At 37.3% G+C, this 22,388-nt stretch overlaps 1 protein-coding gene across 18 annotated transcripts in view; it reads left to right on the forward strand.

The window, feature by feature from the left end:
* The window catches only part of MPDZ (multiple PDZ domain crumbs cell polarity complex component), a 154,593-nt gene that overhangs the window by 117,287 nt on the left and 14,918 nt on the right, over positions 1-22,388 (forward strand). For 7 of the 18 annotated variants that reach the window (XM_033122846.1, XM_033122851.1, XM_033122848.1 and 4 more), the window contains 10 exons: positions 3,316-3,414; positions 4,141-4,212; positions 6,568-6,730; positions 8,522-8,718; positions 9,851-9,942; positions 10,214-10,304; positions 12,414-12,494; positions 20,337-20,429; positions 20,519-20,593; positions 21,789-21,969. In XM_033122846.1, coding sequence (XP_032978737.1) covers positions 3,316-3,414; positions 4,141-4,212; positions 6,568-6,730; positions 8,522-8,718; positions 9,851-9,942; positions 10,214-10,304; positions 12,414-12,494; positions 20,337-20,429; positions 20,519-20,593; positions 21,789-21,969 — 1,144 coding nt within the window. The remainder of the gene's footprint in view (positions 1-3,315; positions 3,415-4,140; positions 4,213-6,567; positions 6,731-8,521; positions 8,719-9,850; positions 9,943-10,213; positions 10,305-12,413; positions 12,495-20,336; positions 20,430-20,518; positions 20,594-21,788; positions 21,970-22,388) is intronic. The other 11 variants (XM_033122858.1, XM_033122863.1, XM_033122860.1 and 8 more) reach the window with 5 other exon arrangements.

The following is a 22,388-nucleotide window of genomic DNA, read 5'->3' on the forward strand; positions in this document are numbered from 1 at the left end:
ACTTGTCAATATTTTATGCCATGGAATAAAAGTGACTAGATTTATCCTATTGGGCCTTCCTTTTGTTGTCAAGACAGGTGTAGCTCTGCTCTGGGTTTACTGTAAGAAATGAATTTAGCAGTTCTTCCTGCAAGCAGTTATCTTCATTCACATCTGCAGTTTTTAATCATTCAGTTGTTTATTGTTAGGTAATAATTATTCAGATGAGAAAATCTGCCAAATGGTAGGGCTGCTTCATACTGCATTCTTTTCAAATGCTATCCATTTTGTTTAAATAACTATAAATCTTTCTACATTTGTTTCCATTTGTTGTGTTAAACATAGGCACAGCATGATAATGTCGGTAAATGGCTGTTTAACTTAAGTTGAAGCTATTTTTTATGTGTGGGAGTGTTTTATTCCTTTTTTTTTGTTTTGTTCATTTATAATTTCCAACTTTTATATCATTTAGGACAATACTATAAACTGCTGGGTGGGATTCTCAATATTACTTTTTAAAACCTTAAACTACAAACATTTCTTTCAATGCCAGTCACATTTTCTAATGAGCTGGTAAGATGTTTTTTCCTGCACCTGGAAAATATTCCTATTATCTGAGGTATAATTATGCCGATTTTATAGCAAATACTCTAGGATAAATCTTTCTTAGAATGACATGTGTCCTCATGTTATATGTGACAGGGTTCAGAACATGCTACCCCAAAATACGGCACCCTGGCATATTGCATGTTGTAAGCTAAAGGAATTTGAGAAAAGACAGGTGCTGCAAGGACTCGTATCTCCCCGTCTCCCCTGAAGCAGGTCCTCAGACCCTCACGTGAGAAGAGCCCTCCCTACACTTGTAGAAAAGGAGCGTCCTTATCTCCAAAGATGGAGGGATGCTGAGAGGAATCTGAATGAACAGGCTTTGCTGAATTCCCCTCGGTTCACTATACTTGGCTCAGATTCTTTTGTCCTATCATATTTTCCAGGACTATCCACTCTTCATCCAACCTATTATAAAACCACTCAGGTTTAGCCATTTCTTCATATTTCCTTCTGACGGCTCTCTGTCACATAAACTTTAAATCAACAGTTATACTTTTCTCTTGTTAATTTGTTTCTTATTACAGAGATCCAGCTCAGAGCCTGTGACAGGTAGAGGAAATTTATTTTTCTTTCTCTACATATATATTTTGCTTTGGGAAATTAGAATTCATTTTGTATTTAAAATGAGATAAACTTTTTATTCCATGATTTACTTCCCTATAGAAAGAAATCTAGTCTCCCATAATCTAAAGGGGAAAAAAAAAATCACAAATACATAAGAGCCTCTTTATGGTCAATGTTTTATTTGTGCATGTAATAAAGCTTCAGGAAAACCTTGTACATAGGCTAAAAAGCCAGTTAGTCTCTTTGGCTCTTAGACTTTCAAGAGTCAGAACTTCCCAGAACTAGCCTTGATAATTTCACCAGTATGAAGCTTCACAGAATTCAGTCTGACTGCATTGCCATAGTAAAGGGTGGGCTCTATTGATATGGGCCAGAGAATGTTTTTGTCTTCCCTATGCTGCTTCTTAGTTAATAACATTTCTATTTTTGTCAGCCTCTGGGACTATAAACAGAAGTTTCGTCATTTGTTTTTTAATAAGAAGTATAGTCTGTTTCTATAAATCTTTCCTTAATAATAGAGTGATCTACAACTGTGCTCATGCTGTACTTTCATACTCTGCTCTCAGGGCCAAATTCTAATCCTATAAGAGCTGCAAATTAAAAAAAAAGGCAAAACAAAAAACTAGAACTCTCTTTAAATACTCTGTTTTTTTGCCATTGTGGTTTTGTTTTATATTATTCTACAGACATATACAGGAAAGGAAAAATGTAAAAATTCCATGTATCAAGATTAGACATAATCTCCACCTTCCATAGCATTGAGGGATTTTGCATATGTTTTTAATCTCTGCCTAGTCATTTCTTCCACCTTAATAAATGGTCACATTCCTTAGCATTTGTGATCTTCTCTTTTGTGAAGCAGCAGTTGACATTTTAAACTAAAAAGCAGAATGAAAGTTGAGATGAGCAGAAATGTCATTGTGCCCATTTCTTTTTCCCATCTTCCCTCTGTAGGAAAAACATTGCAAGAAGAGCAGATTGAGAGGGTAATGTGGCATAAGCGTTAGTACAGGCATACTGAGTGAAGAGAGAGTCTTTCCAGAGTGTTCTCCCATACAGGGTAGTGTCGTATGACAACCTCTCCGTACTCTTGATGCTTGCCAGTAGAGCTTTTTTTATAGAGAGAAGTAACACAAACATTTCATTGGAGCCAAATGAATTTTAAATGTCTGCAATTTCCCCTGAAAGATACAGTCAACAAAAGAAAGATAAGCGGGTATGAAGAGAAGGAGAATTTACTGAGCTAAGGAAATTAATTTTCTTTTTTTTTCCCCCTTAAACTATGAAAATGGTAAATTCTATCTGGCAGTCATCTACCTTTAATAAGTATATCCAAATCCAACCGTACTAGCTCAGTATATCACAGGCAAGCCACAAAACCTATGAGAAACAATCTAAGGCAGGAATTCAGATATTATCCAAAGCCTCATAAATTCCCCAGTAATGTGCGAACTTTTATAGGAAACTTAAAAATATATATATCAATGTTCTTGCCTCCACAGAAAGTGGGCAGAAATAGAGAATACCACTGGACAGTGATTCATTTCTTTAAAACTTACTGATTTTATTATTTAATTATAAATACTATTGATCGTAACCTTAATATTTAGTCAAAGTTTGAAAACTTTCCTTACTGGGAAACAAGATGAAGGGCTAATGAAGGTTACCAGCAAACTAGCAGACAAATGTTTAATTTGCATTCTGGAACAGATATGACTATTTTTTTTTTGTTTCACAAAAAAGCATAATTTGGTTTTAAGTGTACATAAGAAAAACTTTTGTGGTTTTAATTTTGAAGCATGTTTACTAAAGTGCGTGGTACAGGTATTAATATATAAAGTGGGCAAAATACGTATATGTGCCTCTGTCTGTGATAGTGAACATTCAGTGAAAATAAATTTGGGATCCATTTGACAGACTGGTTTCCTATGTTGTTTGGGACCAGATTTAGATTCCGTTCACTTGGAAGTAAACCTTTAGTTCCATGTTGTTTAATAGATGTTGTTAATTACCAGATTTAATGAGATCTAATAGATGTTATTAATTACCAGACCTGATAGATCTAGTTTCACAGTTATTTAAATCAGTAAGTACTTTGTTCTTAAAACTGAGTTGTTTTGAATACATTTCTTTGCGCTCAGCGCCTCTTATGTTTCCTTTTAGAAATCCCCTTTGCCTTTCTTGCCGCACAACCTTTACCCTAAGTACAACTTCAGCAGCACTAACCCATTTGCTGATTCTCTGCAGTTCAACGCTGACAAGGTTGGATAATGCCCATTGTCTTGCCATTGCCTTTTGCAAATGTTTTGTTCTTTGTTACTACTGTGTCTTTGTCCCAGTTCACTGCTTACTAAATTAGGGCAGGGAAAAAAACAAAACAAAACTGTGTGTGTGGAGTGGGCGTGCAGATCCTTTCTTCAGCACATTTTCTTGCCAGAGCGTATTCATTTTTATAGCTGAAGTTAGATGGCCTTTCTGAAGAGTAAGGGAGAATTGTGAGTCCATGCCTTTTCTTTATTTTGGTGTGAGATAAATTTTCTGATATTTAAATTTGTGTTATTTGCTAAATGTATGAGCTGCTGTCACACATAATTTCTTTAAAACCTTGTATTGGTTTAAAACCTTCTCAGAATTGTACAAGGTGGTCCTAAATACCCTCCTGTGAGTTAATCAATCTGCAAATAATTGTGTACCTGCAGAGTCTGTTGAATATTCATATAGTGCATCCATGTAATCAGAAACATGTAACTGTTTCAACACTTGTAAATCTATACTTGGTTATTTTCATATTCTGATGAAATTATAAATCCAAAATTGAAACAAAAACTTACAAGAACTGTGCTATAATTTGATCATGAAAAGGAAGAGAGCTGTCAACAGTTTCTTTCAGGGATGCATTTTATGAATATTCATTGAATTTTTCATGTTATTGTAACGTGGATAACCAAAGATGCTGTATCTGAAGGAATATGTTTTCTATTACTATAGGAATTACAGAATTCAAGTAGAATTATCTTCCGTTGTTCCCCAACTAACCCTTTTGCTCCCACACCATTTAAGGTTTGTCTTAGCGTGAAATTTTCATAAGTAAGTGGTGTGTTACAGTGTGCTGTATGTGTACGTTATATTTGTGTGCAAACATGGCATGGAGTGATCTCAAGTGCACTTTTCATTTTGCCAATGAAAACTAAACAATCTTTGTAAAGAGTTATATTACCATTAGCAGATTTTAAGAAGTGTCAGCAGCAAGCTAATTAACGTGATCCCAGTGCGAATGGGGGGTCTCAAGGAGTAGTAAAATTGAACACCTCATTGTCCTTTTAGTAAATACCAGCTTGTACTAGTTTTATAGACAAGCAGGTTTTGTTTGTTTGTTTTTAAAGAAAATAACAGCTCAGAAAAGTTACACAGCAAGTAACATCTAAAATTTGCATCCATAAATTTATTAAAATTATGGAAAGTTTAAATTAGACGTCCTTTTTAAAGAATGAAATGGGCTTAATTCATGCTTGCTAACATTTGCCATTGTTACAGAGAAGCGTTTTTTTTGTTTGTTTGTTTTAACCAAAAAAATTCTAAATTCCCCCCAACTTAGTATGCTTAATTAACCTTGATTGGATCAAATGAGGGGTTTTGTTGTTGTTGTTTGTTGTTTATTTTTATTTGTACATTGTTCATTTGAGAGTTTTATGGCACAGCATTTGGGAAGATAATCAGAGCGTTGTTTGCACTGGTAATTTTTGTCTATTTGGACAGTTTAATGCACCTGTTAAACTGTTTGGACAGTTTAATACACGAACATTTTAATACACCACAGCCTGTACCTTTGAAAATCAATCTCCCGTAAGTCCCTATCTTGTGCTTTGCCCGAAAAATAGTAATTCATGTTTGTTATGATCATTTGGGTAGTTTAGAATCTTGCAGTGCTTTTTGAATCATCAAAGATCACATTCAGTGCCATATAGTTTCAGTATCAGGTATATTGTGTGGTATTCTGATTCTTGACACCAGTTAATAGTTCCTAAGTATCTCTGCATGGCTATCATCTAGTGTGTTCTATAAGAGGTTCATTTTTTTAATTACAGTATTTTTTCTAGATATACACATAAAGTACACCAGAGGGATATTTGTGTAGAAAAAAGGTAAAATAAAGGATATGAAAATGTATGTTCAAGGCATCAGGACAGTGTCATGCCAGGGTTAGAACTTTAGCTGGGTGTGTCTGACCCTTGAATGAGGTACTGTTTTACTATGAAAATTGGAGGACACACATGGCATAAAGCAGGGGTGCCCAAACTTTTTTCAACGTTTTTTACCAAGAGCCATATGCGGTAAAATACACAAACAGCCAGGCCACTCATTTGAGGTGAAGTACGTATTGCATCACCTGGTTTATTTAAGTAAACTAAATATATTTTTGGAATTTGCCGCAGGCCAATTAAAAATGGATTGCGGGCCGCAGTTGGCCCGCGGGCCGCAGTTTGGACACCCCTGGCATAAAGGAAAGTGCATTGGATTGGATTAAGAATTGAGCAAAAGGAAGTCTAGTACCACAATGTAATTTTTGAACAAAATATCTCACTTCCCGTGGCCTCAGGTATTGATCTACAAAATGAATAAAATTAACTCAGTGATTTAAGGTCCTTTCAAACTCTTAATATTTTGTTCAGTAATCTGTAATAGAAGAACTTGATGATACCAAGTCCATTTTTCTTGGAATAGGACATATATGGCAACAAGTATACCACATTTGGTGTTTATATGAAGTATTCCCTCATTTTCTCATTCACCTTGTGAGCTCTTTCCAAGGGATTGGTATAGTGTTGTCCTTTAAAACGAGCCTCTCAGATCTGAGTCTGAGCTCCGTGCTAACAAACTGGCTCCCAGTAGATGAACCTGCATGTGTAATGCCCATATTCATGGATTTGTTGAGAAAATCATTTGGAGAGAGGATTCAGGTAGCAATAAAAAAAAAATCATTAATTTCACTAGTAAGCTTTGAACTTTCTTGATTGGTAGATTAACTTTGTTATTTATTTTTCTAGTTTCTTGGAAGACTTTTGTAGATCCCCCAAAATCTTACACAGACCACTGCATATATATAACTTGTGACTGCAAAAAATATTTTTTTCCAAGAGGGGAAGTTTGTACAATTTTTTTCATCTTCAATTATTTAAGCCTTCAAATGGAATAATTCATCACCTTAAAATACCAAATAACCGTTTAATGAATTGTGCTCTGAACATACCACTTTGTTTTTCTGAACTTTACCTGAATCCTGTCTACCATATATATTTTTTTCATTATTTACGTGTCAGATATTTTAAAGCCAGTTTTTTTGTTTTTGACATTATTCTCTATTTCTTTTCCTTCCTGAGACTGCACATACCCACTGCATTCTTCTTGTTCCCACAGGCACCCAGTCAGTCAGACTCAGAGCCGGAAAAGGCTCTGTTGTGCAATGTGCCGCCACCCCCTCCATCGGCATTTGCAGAAATGAGCGGTGATCGTGCGCAATCATCGGCAAGCAAAATCTCAGAAGATGTGGACAAAGAGGATGAGTTTGGTTATAGCTGGAGTAAGTTGTCTTTTCATAATGCATTTTATAAGAGGTATTAAAATACCTCCGCGTTTCTCAAGGCTTATGCCCTGGACGAATAAGGATGTTTCAGCATTAGTTATAAATATTGTGTGTGGGGAAAAAAAATACTGTTTGTTTTCCTTGAATACTGCACACATTCCGGAGGCATGAAGTCATTTTCCTCCTTTCCTTTAAGTCTGCATTCCTGTTAAAGCCCACTTTGCTGTTTGTATGAGAATTAAGGAGGGCAGAGCAGTCTCAGAAGCCAGTACTGGATCAGCAGGCTGTGGTCTTGAAAAAGTCATCACTCCTCTCTAGACTTCAGATCCCTCAGTGTAAAAATCTCGTTGTTGATATTATTCCTTGAATTTTGGTATTTTCTGTACTAGAATGGTAAGGTAATACAATGGTCGAGATGAAAACTTGGGGCACTTGGTAAGTTGTTTAACCACCTCTAAGTTTTAGCCTGGTGATTTCTCCCTCTTTTTAAAATGCAGTTCTTACCTTGTTGATGACATTAAAATGGATACTGTCTGAGGAATGCTAAGCACAATTTGTGATCCACAGGAAGCATTCAAAGGCAGCTGTTAGTAGGATCACTGGGGTGTTGCTTGTTTTCTAAGGAAATAAACTGTTTTACAGGGAAATATTAAAAATTCAACCAAAAAGTATAAATGGGTCAGTGCTTAAAAAGTTTCATTTTAAAAATATAATTATTTCATTTAAGAAAGCTATGGCAGATGCTTTTAGGAAATACAGAATTTAAAAGTTGTGTTGCTAGATTCTAAAAGGATTCACGAAATCACTCTGTATGAAATTGATTCAGTTAAAAAAATACATGACCTCAGTCAAATAACAACATTTTCTGAGATGATTTGTAAACTTTACAATTCTCAGTCTATTTTCAATGAAATTAGAGTATGTTGCTAATCCATCGTGGTGGCCAGAACATACTCTGAGGAGAACATAAAATGAAATATTTCAGTTACCTATTGTCGTGTCACAAGCTACCCCAAAACTTAATGGTTTCAGAAGATAGTTTATTGCTAATTTACCAGGTTACTCTCGTTGACCGGGCTCACGGGGACTGGGCCTCTGAGACGGCTCCCTCAACGTGCCTGGCAGCTGCTGTTGCTACTGGCTGATGGCTCATCTGGGCCTGGGGCCTGGGCCACCTACATTTGGCCTTCCCTTCCCCGATTAAAGAGTAAAGTCTGTGTCTTGAACCTGTGGGATGGGAGATATGAATGGTCTCATCTACTTAGGACATCTACTTAGGAAAGCTAGAACAGGTACATCACTATGTCCTGGCCTGATGGCTCTGGGTAGCAAGCAAACCCACTTCCTTTATTCCGGACATGGGCCAAGCGCTGCCCAACATGATGTGACACACAGTGTGGATTTTCGTGTCAGAGAAAAGCTTCCACTGACTGGTAAATATCAATACTCAGGATGTTCTGTTCTTCCTTGCACATGATGAATTCAATTTCTGTTTTAATCACAGTATATTAATGTGAATCCCTCTTGGGAATGATTGCCCCAGGTAAACCAATGAATCAGACACTGCACACTCTGCATCCTGGGTGTGAAGGAATTCCTCAAAGTTTGGGTATTCTAGGAACCAGTCTTGATGCCCAGGTGGCCAGTCTATTTAGCTTTTTAAACTGCCAAGGGTTATTTTGGTACAAATAATGCCCTTTTGAGGCTATCCTAAATAGCCTTCTATAGTAAAGCGTTTGGCTGTGAATTAACTCTTAATATCTATGGTGATGATGTTGTTGTGTGTAGAAAATGTCAGAGACCGTTATGGAACCCTAACCGGTGAGCTGCATATGATTGAACTGGAAAAAGGTCGCAGTGGTTTGGGTCTAAGTCTTGCTGGGAACAAAGACCGATCCAGGATGAGTGTCTTTATAGTGGGGATTGATCCAAATGGAGCAGCCGGGAGAGATGGCCGATTGCAGATTGCAGATGAGCTTTTGGAGGTAAGTTCTTGTGGAAAATGCTGAATTTACTTTCACTGAATCGGTGCAGTGGAATCGTCGGTTTCCAGAAAATCCACCTGGGCCTCATAGAGTAATGGAGAAAACTATCGTTTGCCTAATAAAATCGATGCATTGCAGCAAATTTGGCTTTTAACCAAATCACTACTCAGTAGAGTCCATGTTCCCATTAACTTCCATTAAAAGGTCATGACTGTGTAGCACCAGAAACAATTTTTGCCCCAAGACAGTAATAAAGATCACACTTTAAAAACATTTTTTTGTGTGTGCTGCATTTTTATTAGAAGCTTTTGAAAAGCCAAATGACCAATCACTCCCCAGTAATTAGACTGACCCCTGAACATTCTGGAAATTGAAACCCTAATGGTGGAAGTGACAGATGTTGGGTGCATTGGGGTAAAGGTTAAGGCTAAGTAACAAAAACAGTAACTCAGCCTGCCAAACAAATAAATCTGTGGGTCATAGTTTATGGTGTTTAGAATTGTATTTGCTTGTTTTGTTTGTCCTTGCCTCCTGTAGGCTGGATCCACATGTTTTTATATTGCTTTAATCATCTTCCTAGTACTTTCTGTGTTTCTCTGTTGGCTAGGAAGCTTCAGTCAGCCATGGTGACATGACTATAGATGACTGGCGGTTTCCATGAGATACTGTGCTGCATAGGCGCATTCTGCTGCCCAAATCCTGAATCTACTGGCATTGCCTTTCCCAGTGGCCTATGCCCACGTCTTGAGCTTTGAGACTAACTAGAAAATATGACAGGAGATTTTCCAGTATGTTCTGAGCAGATCCCAAGGACTTCCAGAGAGCTCTTTCTTTGTACAAAGCCCACAGAAGCCCCGTGCCAGCCAGGATATTCACTCTCTAGTCTCCTACAATAAGTCCAAGTGGTGTCTCTTTTAGTCCATGGAGGTCAGACTATTTGACATCATTTTAATGTTGTCTTTTTAACATGAACTTTTCTTAACTCACCTTCAAAGTCAGGTTCATGTTCTAGGAAGGAAAAATATATGGAATATTTTACAGGAAGAAAAAAATGTGCTTTTCGTTAGATAGGATGATAAAAATGTATATAATTAACATTCCAGGCTCAATTAATGATATTTATTTCTTATAGATCAATGGTCAAATTTTATATGGAAGAAGTCATCAGAATGCTTCATCAATCATTAAGTGTGCCCCTTCTAAAGTAAAAATAATTTTTATCAGGTGAGCACTTTCTTTTTCCGCTTTACTAAATACTTTTCCTTAGCCTTTCAATTCTGAGTTATTTTGAATGAAAATGAAAACATTTTTCTTAGCCTTTCAATTCTGAGTTATTTTGAATGAAAATAAATTTATCAACATGTGAGTGTTATAGTTCCAGGTCTTTGGGGTTACAGAATTTTCTCTAGTAATCCTTCTGAATCTTCATGTAAAAGAATGCAAGTAATATGAACTATTATGATACGATAGGATAAGTCAATGCATTTTCTCTTAGGAATAAGGATGCAGTGAGTCAGATGGCCGTATGTCCTGGAAATACCCTAGAACCGTCACCTTCTACCTCAGGGAATCTTCAGAATAAGGAGGTATGTAGCTTGTGTTTGTTTCTCTGGGACAGTTTGTTTGACATACCACTTACTAATTCAGCAAACAATTATAGAATCCTTATAGGACTACCAAAGATAAATAAGTCATAGCCTTGGCCCCCACAGAGTTGATAGCCTAATACAAGCACTCATGTAAAAAGCACGCCACTTACAGGAAGGCTGATAGTATGGCGTGCATAGGGAATAATGGACGAGAGGAGCAGGTATCCGTTTTGTCTGGAGAGTGAGAAGACTTTATAGAGGAGGTTACACACAAAATGTATGTTGACATTAGAAGACTTGGGGACAGAAACGTTGTAAGCAGAGGACGTGGATTTAGAAATGGCATAGATATTCTGGCCAGTGCAGGGAATTGAAAACTACCGAGCATACTGAACAGTGGGAGGCAGGGAATGCAGAGTTGGTGAGCAAAGGGTCACGGAGATAGGAGGTATGTAGGATCAGATCATGGGAGAATGGTGAAGACTTTGTCTTTGAGGCCGGGTTGCTGAAAACGAAAAGAGTATAATTGTATTTTTAAAAGCTTCTCTGAAAATAGTGCAGAGAAAAATCAGAGGTCGCAAGAAAGAGAAGTTAAGGGGAGTAAGAAAATTACCAGAGTAGTTAAGGAAAGAGATAAGAAGTTCTGTACTAATTAGAAAAAAAAAAAAAAGAAAAGAAATGGTTACATCAGATGTTTAGGATCCAAACTGACATTACTTCATCCCCTAGTAAATGTACTCATTGAGGAAAAATTAGTAGTTGAGAATTTATTTACCCTGCAAATATTTTATTGGTTATCTGCCTTGTACCAGTTACTGTTCTTTGGCCTAGGAATAGGCTGGTGAATGAAACAGATGAGATGTACAAGGCTTGCAGATGTCTGACTTGGTGATTTGATAGATGGCTGACTTTTACCAAAATAGAAAAACAAAAGAGGAACAAATATTTGTAAAAATAGAACAGATCTATTTGAGGCAGCTTAAGGATGAAGTAGAGGTATACGCTGGAACTTTTGGTGTAGAGATTAGAGATGAAATGGTATTTGTTAGTCATGGAAGCCAAGGCTCTTGCCCACAGAGAACATTAAGAGAGAAGAAGAAGGCCAAGGTCAGAATTACATAATATGCACAATAAGGCGGAAGGCTAACACAGAGTGGTCAGAGACGATGCAGGACCCAGCAGGCATGTTGCATAGCAGCTGAGAACAGCACATTTCAAGAAGAACGGTATATGCTACAACCTTGAGTGCTGCAAAGAGGTTAAGTAAGATGCATAGAGTCCATTGGACTTGGCGGTTAGGAGATTATCAGTGATTTTTGAGAAAGCAAGTGATGGAGAAGAAATTAGAAAAGACAAGGCAGTGACTAGGGAGTGACCAACAACTGAGAATTTTTTGGTGGGAGTTCTGTTTTTTGGATAAGTGTTTAGGATGAATAGAAGGAGGAAGTAGAGAGTGAAAAGCTTAAAATCAGAGGCACCATGATGATTATCAGTGGGAGAAAGTGTAGAAATGGAAACACTATTTCCTAAATGAGTTTATAATAAACATTGGGCTCATCTGTACATTGGGTAGACCTGTTAATCCTTGCCTCATTTTGGTGAACTGAGTCATTGCTCATAATGGTGAAATGAATCAGGTGGTTTTTCAAGATTATAAAGGGGAAAATTGTAGTTTCATATGGGTTGTACCAAATATGTGCCTTAAGAAAACAGGGTATTTTAATAATTTTCAGATAAAACATTTAATGGCTCCTAAATTCACTTGATGACTAACGCAATATAGAATAGTGAATGGTACCTCTGCTGGTGTTCAATGTGTCAGTGAGTTTCACTGTTTGGTAGCTGGGTTGCTACTAGGTTTCATTATAGAGTAAATCTAGGCAGTTTGTGAGAATCCCTTTGTCTCTCTGTGCTCTAAAATAATTGCTTGCTGTCTGACCACACCTTGTTAGTATTTTGAAAAGCACGTACTGTGCATAAATATCATAAAATGTTAGAATAGTAATAATGAATTACAATACATGAAATAATTTTGATTAAGTGGCCCTTATATTTAAACAAACAAACACTCAGTTGCCTATTTTGCCATTTCTCTCCCTCTGTCAGGCTGAACCAAGTGTTACTACTTCCGCTGCAGCTGTGGACCTCAGTTCATTTAAAAATGTGCAACATCTGGAGCTTCCCAAGGTAAATCTGCTTTGAACTGAAGTGAAATGATGTGAGTACCTTCACATCAGTGTTCTAATTCACTGGTTCTCAAAAGTGTGGTCTCCAGACCAGCAAGCACAGGCAGCGTTACCTGGAATCTTGTTAGAAATGCAGATGTTTGGGCCCAACCAGACCTACTGAATGAGTAACTGTGGGGGCGGGCCTGCAGTCTGTGTTTTAATAAGCCTTCTCCGTGATTCCAGTGCACGCTGAAGTGTGAGAACCTCTGTGCAGAATGATATTTTAGCAGGGAACAAGCTTTTCCTGCCTTTATGGGTATCGAGGTATGAAATTTCAGTCTCCCCTTTGATTTATTTACCAAGGACCTACTATGGGGGAAATAAAAAGAATAAAGAGACAGAAGTTACAGTTTTTTTCCTTCGTAAAACTGAATGCTCAAATAACTAGAAATTTCCCTGATAAACATCAAGGAGGTATTTGCTTTTGAAAAGATCTGAACCTTAGCTTCAAATGACCCTTTTAAAGAGGTGGTTTGCCTAATAGAAACCTGTAAGTGTTTTCAGATGCCACAGGTTCATGCTGGACTGCCGGTGGACAGTGGATGAGCAAGAGTAGAAGTAGAAAGAGCAATGAAATGCTCAGGGAGAAGAAGAAGGAAAGAGGTGGGGTGGGGGGATAGGAAGGTATGTGCGTGAAATGCTGCAGGTGGAAAGAAGAGTGGTCCGTGGCTCACTCTCCAGCCGTGAGGCAGGCAGCCTGGTGCTTAGAGGCCTGGGCTGCAGAGGCAGTCTGTCTGGGTTGAATCCTTGTTTCATCAGGTGCATACTCGACACATTGTGTGATCTTCCTTTACCTCAGTTTTCTCACCTGTAAATTGGAGACGATTATATGATCTTTGATGGAAGTAATTGTAAAGATTAAATGAGTTGTTTAAAAAGTGGTTGGTATAATGCCTGGCACATGGTCAGACTTTGTTGCATTTAAGAGGAAAAATACTATGACTTTATTGATTTGTTTACTCTTTTTTTTTAACAGCAGATAACCCTGTATATTCATTTAAGATAAGTCCTTATGGGCGAATTCATGTTTCAGGTAGAGGGAAAAGAATAGAAGTCATTGAAGCCTTTTGCCTTTTCTACCAAGAAGTCCTTATACTTCAAGAAATGATACCTTTCTCTTTCCCCTGCTAATTTTGGTGTTGAGTTTCCTTTTCCTCCTAAATCTTGAAGTTTGAGTCTATATTATTTAACCATCCAATTATTAACATTTCCCTATAATTTATTAATTATGGAACATGTAAGTATATGCTGGATTCATAATGAATGCTTTTTTTCAATCCAGGTTTATGCTTCTCTCTAGAAAAGTCCCACATAAGATAATTTGTTTTATGTATATCCTTTAATGGCATTGATCTAATTTATTGACCTAGGGTATCGCACATCCTAGGATATATTGGGTGCCCAGAAGTGTTGGGGGAAGGAACTTCTTGGACAGATGGATAAGGAGCAGAACACTGCAGTGGTTGAGCTCATAGACTTAAAGACAGACCTTTGAGTCAAAGGCCTGGCTTTGCCTCTTACAGGCTGTTGGCTGTGACCCTGGGCAGGTTTATTAGTCTGTGCCTAGTTTCCCCTCTACTAAATGGAGATGATAATAGTACTTATCTCAGAGAGTTGTAGTGAGAAATACATATTGTGAAAATTAAATACGCATGTCTATAGAGTCCAGTACCACACATATGTAAGTGTTGCCTGTTGTTTTTATTATTATTATTATAATTATTAGAAAAGAATAAGCTACCTGTGATTATTAGCAAAGGATTGTTTTAATAAGAATAAGAATGTCTGACAGCTTTGTGGCAGTGGTATTTTCTGATGCCTTTTCTCCCTGCCTTATGCTACCTAATTAAGGTGTCCCATAGATGTTTACATCATCCTAATCCTACTCAGAATTTTTCAAGGACTTCCATTTTCTAACCAGATAAATTCCTTGGCCTGGCCTTCAGCAATGGGGCAGACAGAAGCTGACTTTATCTGTCAGAAGCCCTTCTCACATCCTAAATTATCTTCAACGAATTACTTGGTCACTTAATCCTATTGGTCCCCAGTTTCCTCGTCTATAAATGGGGCTTCCTGCATAAGTGTTTCTTTTGGCGGGACAGTTGTTTAAGCTAACACAAGTTTCCTTCATCCTATAAAAAAAAGAAAAGCTGTTCCCTGCCTTTAACCTCCTGTTGATTTATTCAGCAGGCATCTATTATATGCACTTCTCTTTGCTGTGGAGGAATCCGAGAACTTAAAGAACTTCAGATTTCATTGCCCATGCAAAGCTTTGTTTATGTGTAGATTTCAAACAAATCTAAAGCTCAGGTAACTGAAATGTATTTATTGATGAAAACCAAAGTCACTAAGGGGAATATTCAAGAATCTTAAAACCAGAAGAGATTGTCAACCATGATTTTAGGTGGCCTTTCTGAGCCACTTAACTTCTCTAGGCTGCAGTTTACTTGTCTGTAAGATGGGGGAAATCATAATACCTTTAAGTTAGAGATATTTTTCTAAGGATTAAATGAAATAATTTACATAAAGTACTTAGCATAGTGCAAGTTATTACTTTCATTAATATTTTCAACCAGAAGGTCCTGAATGTTCCCACAGAACGTGTCCTTGAAAACTTTTTGAGGAAGTCATTGCTTAAAATGACATGTTAAGTGACACATCATTCTGTAAGTCTCTATGCTCTGAATCCCATTATTAGTTACTCTGGGAACAAAACGCAAGAGAACAAAGAAGGGAGAATTAACCAGCTTTATAACATTCATATCTCATTTGAAACCCTTTGTCATCTTTATTATCTTATATTTTTTTAAATTATGATTATTTGAAAAAATAATTTAATTGGTCAAGTCACATGTGGGTTTTGTGTCACTTAACTACTAGCAACCCTCTGAGATTGCTGTTACTTTCCCCACTTTTAACAGTTTCCGTAACTCCAAATGGTAGGGCTAGAACTTAAACTCTGCTCTTCTACTTCCACGTCCCATTTCCATTCCATTTCAGTTTGTGATTGGACCCCATTTACCTTTCTAAAACTCCTAATGCCATATTTTGCCGTGTATAATGCGCACCCATGTATAAAGCGCACCTATGGTTTTGGCCCAAACTTTCAGGGAAAGAAGTCTTTTGTTTTAATTTGCCAAGGGATTTTCCAATAATTCTTGTAAAAATATCAGCTAGGTTTGCTGGCTCCCACCTACAGTGTATGAAGAGAAATGTCGTGCTGTTCACCCTGTGCTAAGAAGGTCGGCATCACCTATCTTAATCTAGTCAGAGTGACTTACTCTATGGACAACAATATGTCACTCTTCATTTCATTTTGTTGAATCGTTGGCCAAAATTACTTCTGTTGCAATTTCATAATAGGTTCAACAAAACCGAGTATTGTATTCCAGGGTATTATTTTGCATACAGATATCATTGATTTTTAGAGTTACACTTTTAACTCATAAGCATAAATAAAATAATTAAAAACATTAATATAGATACAGAATTAGTACTATCTATGTATAATGCACATCCATAGTTTTCCCTCACAAATTTGGGTGAAAAAGTGTGCATTATACATGGCAAAATACAGTATGTTCCTTTTATGTATCGTCTACTTTATTCAAACTGACATGAAACAAGAGCCCATGGAGATTATTTTGAGTATTCATCCCTCCTTGCCTTTGCTTATATCACTGGGGATGTTCTGCTTTCTTTAAGCTTATCTAAATCCTATATAACTTAAGACCTAGTTTAGTCTCATCTCTATTTATTTTGAAATATTTCTTCAACATTCTGGTCTACGTAATAATTACTATTAATGTCTTCATTATTATATTTGTCATTTAACCATGTACAGCCCAAGGGCATGTGTCTTGCAGTAAACTTTTATGTGGGTATATTTTCTATACATGTAAATCATACACTTGTTAGAGAAGTAACTCTTAGACTTTGTCCCATTATCCTAGGTGGTATTGCACACCATATTCATAATAAGTGTGTGGGGGGAAGAATGAATGAATGCTCTTACCTGCAGTGTATGCACAAGGGAAAAGATGTTAACGATCAGGAGACTCAGGAAGGAGAGAATGGCTGTTGTACTGTTTAAAAATGGGAATTAAAGTAACAGGTCATGTATCATTCTGTTTTGACTTCGTAGAAACTGTCTTGACTGGTCAATTACTGTTTTTTTAACCCATTTTTTAAGTGGGAAAATATAAGTACAAAAAAATTTATAACATGTATAATCTGAACCCTCAGTGGCTAACTGAAATACTACTTCAATTCAACAGACAAAAATATTTTGATTACAGATTTATTTTAAGCACGTTTTGCCCTAGGCACATTTTGATGTACATTTTGTCCTTTAGCACATTTTGCCCTTTAGCACATTTTGAGGTACATATGCATCAAAGCAGGTAACAATCTGACATGATTGTTAGAGATACGTTTCATAGCCATTCAATTTTATATAGTGAAAGTCTTCAAATATAATTAAGAGTTTTTCTTCTGAATTGTAGGGAATCTTCCTATTCAAACTAATTCTGATAATGATAGTAGTTTGTTTTGCTTAGTCCCACTTTTAATTCTTGTTTATGTTTTTCTAGCTGTTTAATTATACAACTGTTCCTTCATAAATCTATTTTCTTGTTTCACATTCCCTGTATTGTGGTATTTTAATAACTAGCTCCGAAAGATGTTTCTCAGATCTTTTTTCTATTAAGGAGTATATATACTATGGTAGAAGTGAGTTGGAAAGTTGAGCAGATAGAAAAGAAATTGCACACGCACACCCTATTATCCTTATTTATATGTCATCCTGCTTTTTTGATACCAATAAATCAAATGTGTGTATATTTACTTTTGTAGTATTCTAAGTGGTATTGGGGCATATTATGAATACAAATGTGTACATTATTGTTCTTTTTAGGACTCTGTTGCAAATAAGAATGAATAAGTGAATGAGTGAATGAATGAATAATTAACTCCTCAGGCTTAATCAGAGAAGGGTATTTATGGGCTCAAGTACCTGGTGGTCAACAGTTTTCAAGGATAGTTGGTCCTGTGGCTCAACAGTATCATCAAGAGCCAGTTCTTTCCCTCTCCCTGCACAGTGTCAGCTTTATCCCAAAGCTGGTCATCCTCAAGGTTTTAGAATGGCTGCCAACCAGTAACTGTCCCAGAATTCTGAGCCAAAGTCCTGAGATTCTCCTTAATTGAACCAGTTCCCATCACATGCCTGCTTCTGAGCTGGGGACTACTGCCATGGAATAGAATTGTGCAGTTGACTTATGTCATTCAACCTTTATCTTTGTAGCTACTTTTTCATTGGTACATAACAAATTACCACAAAACTTAGCAGTTTAAAACAATAGACATTTAATATCTCACAGTTCCTGTGGTTTAAGAATTTGGGAGTAGTTTAGCTGGGTGGTCAGGTTCAGACTCTCTTACGCAGTTGCCTACAAACTGCCAGCCAGGGCGGCAGTCATCTGAAGGACTGAATGGGTCAGGAAAATTCACATCCAAGATGATTTACTCAAATGGCTGTTGGCAAAAGGTTTTTTATTTCCTGTCTTATGGGGCTGCTTGGGTGATCACATGACATGGCAGCTGGGTTCCCTCAGTGCTAATGATCCAAGAGAAAGCAAGGAGGAAGCCCTTATGCTTTTATTGATCTAGTTGTGAAATTGCACACCATAACTTCTGCTTTGTTCTGTTTATTAAAATCAAATCACCAAGTTCAGGCCACATTCAGGATCCCCTTCCTGATTGGAGGAATATCAAAGAGTTTGTGACCATATTTGAACACCACCAGCCAAAATACAGGTAGAGAGAGAGAGAGAGAGACAGAGCGAGAGAGAGAGAGAGAGAGAGAGAGAGAGAGAGAGAATGTGTGTTGTTTGAGGCAGCAGTGGGAGGGGGCTAGATATTCTAACAAAAATTGATGAGTTTGTATAGAGGAGAAAGATGAGAATGGATGTTAAGTAAACAACCAGCCAATGCCCACTGTACTAGTAAAGTACTTTCCTGACTACAGTTAAGTGAATAGACAATAATAGAATCAAATCTCAGAATTCAGTACATGCAATCAGTGTTGATATACAGTATTACTTATTCGAACAAATGTTTCTTTGTAATAATAGGAAAGACCATTAGTGTGGAAAATCCCAAATAGAGGATAACTAAATTATTTACATTTGGCATTGACAATGGTATTTTGTGAGTTTGATAGTACACTCACCTTCTATTCATTAAGACTGATTCTTTGGCTGCTAGATCAGGGGTTGAGGTTTAATAGATTTGATTATATCCTGTGGAGTTATTAGCAGAAGAAATGTATGTCTAATAACAAGACCTTTGTATAATGCATGAAGCTTTCAAGCTCTTATTGATTCTTATAGCAACCTCGTTGTTGGGCAAGTATTATTATTCCTTTTTTTAAGGTAAGAAAATTGAGGTTTAGAGATGTTAAAGTTAGAAAGTAAATGAGAACCAAGCTCTACTCACCCTAGAAGTACAGTTTAGTCTTACACACATACCTGATTGCCTGGAAAGAGTGGTGGTGTACAGATGCACAGTGAAGTCTGCAAGTCGTCAGGCATGAATAATCTACCTCAGAAAAGCCACAGTGCTGATCATCTTTAACGTCAATGTCACGATCATGATCCTAACTGCCCGATGGCAAGCTTGACTCTCATGTAAATGTTTCACAAGAACTATGACGAGATTAAATTCCCTTTTCTCTCTTTTGCTTTACATTTCCCTGGATGGGAACTATAATGGAAAATGTTGCTATCTGTAACCAGAACAAAAATGTTCAAACCCCTGTTTTAATATTATGAATGTAAACATTAAAGAAAGGTAAAAGTCAGTATTACTGAACATTTGGTTTTGATAAAAGAAAATGTGGAAAATATAAACAAAGTAGGTGTAGCTCTCTAGACTTGGCAGATTTTCAGGGCAGGTCCTTGGGCTCAGAGTTGAGAGCATTTTCACTCTGCACCAGATCAAAACACAAGTCTCTGGAGAAAGACCTCTCTGTGTATTCAGCCTCAGAAAGGACAGAGCATGAAGCAGTAACTTCAGTCTGTCTGCTGCAGGAAGAAGGGCGCCGAAAGGGGTGGAGGGGCCAATCTTGGTTGTTATTCCTAAGCTGTAGTCCAGAAAAAGGAAGCAAGAGACGCTTTGATTTTGAATGCCTTAGGCAGTTACATACAGCTACATTCTCAGATGTTGTGTGTTCATGGAATTATTGAATGCACTTTTGTTCTCTGGATATGTTGATAAAATTGCTAGAGATATTAACTAGATATACAGAGGGTACCAAAAAATGTATACACATTTTAAGAAAGGAAAACTGTATTAAAATTGTAATACTCAATATATACCGATAATAAAAGATGAATACAAGTCGTGTTTGACTTCTGCAATTACAAGAGATGCTCAAAGTGGTTACCATCAGCATCCAGACAGTTCTGGTTACGGCGAACTACTGCTTGAGCAACATTGACCAAAGTGTCCACTTGTATACATTTTCGTTTTTTTGGCACCCCTGGTATATGCCAAAGATACTAGAGATAGACACATGGGAGGAGTGAAAATATTTGAATATTTGATGGAGAATTTATTCCCATTAAACAGAATTTGAAAGTTTGCTGAAAAAAAGTTGTCTAATAGTGGACATTAGAACAGTCACGTTTTTCTAGCCCTTGGGTAGAAGATGACATTCAGAAGTTATGGCCTTATATCTTTCCATTTGGATAAATGTAATCTCTTTTGAATTTTCTGAGTGTTCTCGTTTTTATTTCTCTAGGATCAAGGGGGTTTGGGCATTGCTATTAGTGAAGAAGATACACTCAATGGCGTCGTCATAAAGAGTCTAACAGAGCACGGGGTAGCAGCCAAGGTGAGGCTTTACCTCTCTCCCTGTCAGACGTGGTGGGGAAGGAAGTTATTTCTGCATAATCACTCAAAATCTTCCATGTTTCCATTTAGGATGGACGCCTCAAAGTTGGAGATCAGATCTTGGCTATTGATGATGAAGTTGTTGTTGGCTATCCTGTTGAAAAGGTAATTTTTCCAAAGAAAGCAAATGGTACTGTGAATCATCCTTGGCCGTGGCTAAAGTGTGAGTGTGCATATGCGTGTGAGTGTGTGTGTCTGTGAGAGAGAGAGGGAGAGAGAGACCGAGGGTAGGGAATTAGAGCTGTCACTATGTTACACAGATATCTCTTCTAAGGAAAAGAAGGCATTATTTGGAAGTTCTTCAATTTTTATTTTCTGTTATCTAATCAAGGTGATGTTGAGCTATTTTCTGTTGCCTGGTAAATTCAGTGTTCAGTGGGCATTTTTCATAAATATTATTTCCATTTTCCCTTAGGAAAATGAAACTTCTAAACAAAGGTTAACTTAGTGTTAAGACCAAAGTAATACTTTTTTTATGAATGTTTGCTGCCATAAATGTCCACTGTGTACTGTGTATCATTTACTAAGCAGATTTTAGGACTCAGTCATTAAATGTGTAACTTTTAATGGGGTTAGCAGTTCTTTGTACCTGAGTTTCCTCCTCCTCAAAAGTGATCGTAATACTTAGGAGTCTCATTTCAGGCCTTTCATACATCAGTGCTAGAAGAAAAGGTGAGCTTACGAGATTTAGTGTGTAAATGTTTCCATTTCTACCCTTGTCAGCAAGAAGCTTAAATCAGTTTTTTTCATAAATTTTTAATAATTGTATAGATTGGATACTTCAACTCATATGTCTACATTCTAACTTTCCATTTAACTTGATTCTTCTGTTGAATAGTTTTCCTTATCCTGCTTTTAACATAAGTGTTTTATATTCTATTAAAAATGTATAAGCTGCTTTAGATTCTCTGTAGAATCAGGAAGTAGGTAAGATACCCCATATATCTTCTAAGGTTGTAGAGATCCAGAGAATTGGACGACACTAATTGGAAGTGTAAAAAGTTGAAAACCCAGTATTTATATGAGGAAGAGTAAGGACAGAACTAGGCTTCTAGTAGAAATTAACTTTTGCCTTAATATCAGACAATTGGAGATAGTAGAAAGAAACCACAGCCAGAAACTACAACCAAGAAAGCCATTCTTTCTTGACCCCTCAAGTCCTGAGAAGGAAAAAATTTGCCTCTGATTCTTCTCTAAACCATAGATAGTTTTAGATTCCAACTGTAGTAGTGACTTATTTGTGTAAGTCTATTAATTTGCCTTTAAATTTTGTTTCCCCTCCACACCAACCCCCTGACAGTTTATTAGCCTTCTGAAAACAGCAAAGACAACAGTGAAGCTTACCATTCATGCTGCGAATCCAGATTCCCAGGCTCTTGATTCAGCAGCGGGTACAGCCAGTGGAGAAAAGAAGAACAGCTCCCAGTCTCCGATGGTCCCACCGTCTGGCTCCCCGGAACCGGAGCCCATCCGAAGTAAGAGTGAGTCCTGCGTGTCTGGCACACTCAGACTCAGCGGCAGGTCTCTACTTAGGAGGTAGCTGCCTGCCTGCAGCTCAGTGTTTGAAAAGCCATAGTGAAGTCACTCTTTGGTGAAAGGATGGTGTAAAGAGAAAGAGTAGTGACCGCTGGGCAGATGACCCGTGTGCTGTATATTGATCGTCCTTGGGGCCTGAGGAAATCATACACCCCCTCTGGGCCTCAACTTCTTCATCTCTCAAGCAAGAGAATGGTACTCTTTCCTCTCCAAGGATCTTTTGCTAAGGGTACCTATGATTCCAGGTATCTGATTAATCATTTTAATCAGTTAGAAACATCATTTTGTACATTCCTGTTTTATACTGAGCAAGTAATTTAATTTCTGTGAGGCTCAATATACTAAACGGCTACAATGGAAATTG

The sequence above is a fragment of the Rhinolophus ferrumequinum genome, chromosome 12, assembly GCF_004115265.2.
Source record: "Rhinolophus ferrumequinum isolate MPI-CBG mRhiFer1 chromosome 12, mRhiFer1_v1.p, whole genome shotgun sequence".
Lineage (NCBI taxonomy): Eukaryota > Metazoa > Chordata > Mammalia > Chiroptera > Rhinolophidae > Rhinolophus > Rhinolophus ferrumequinum.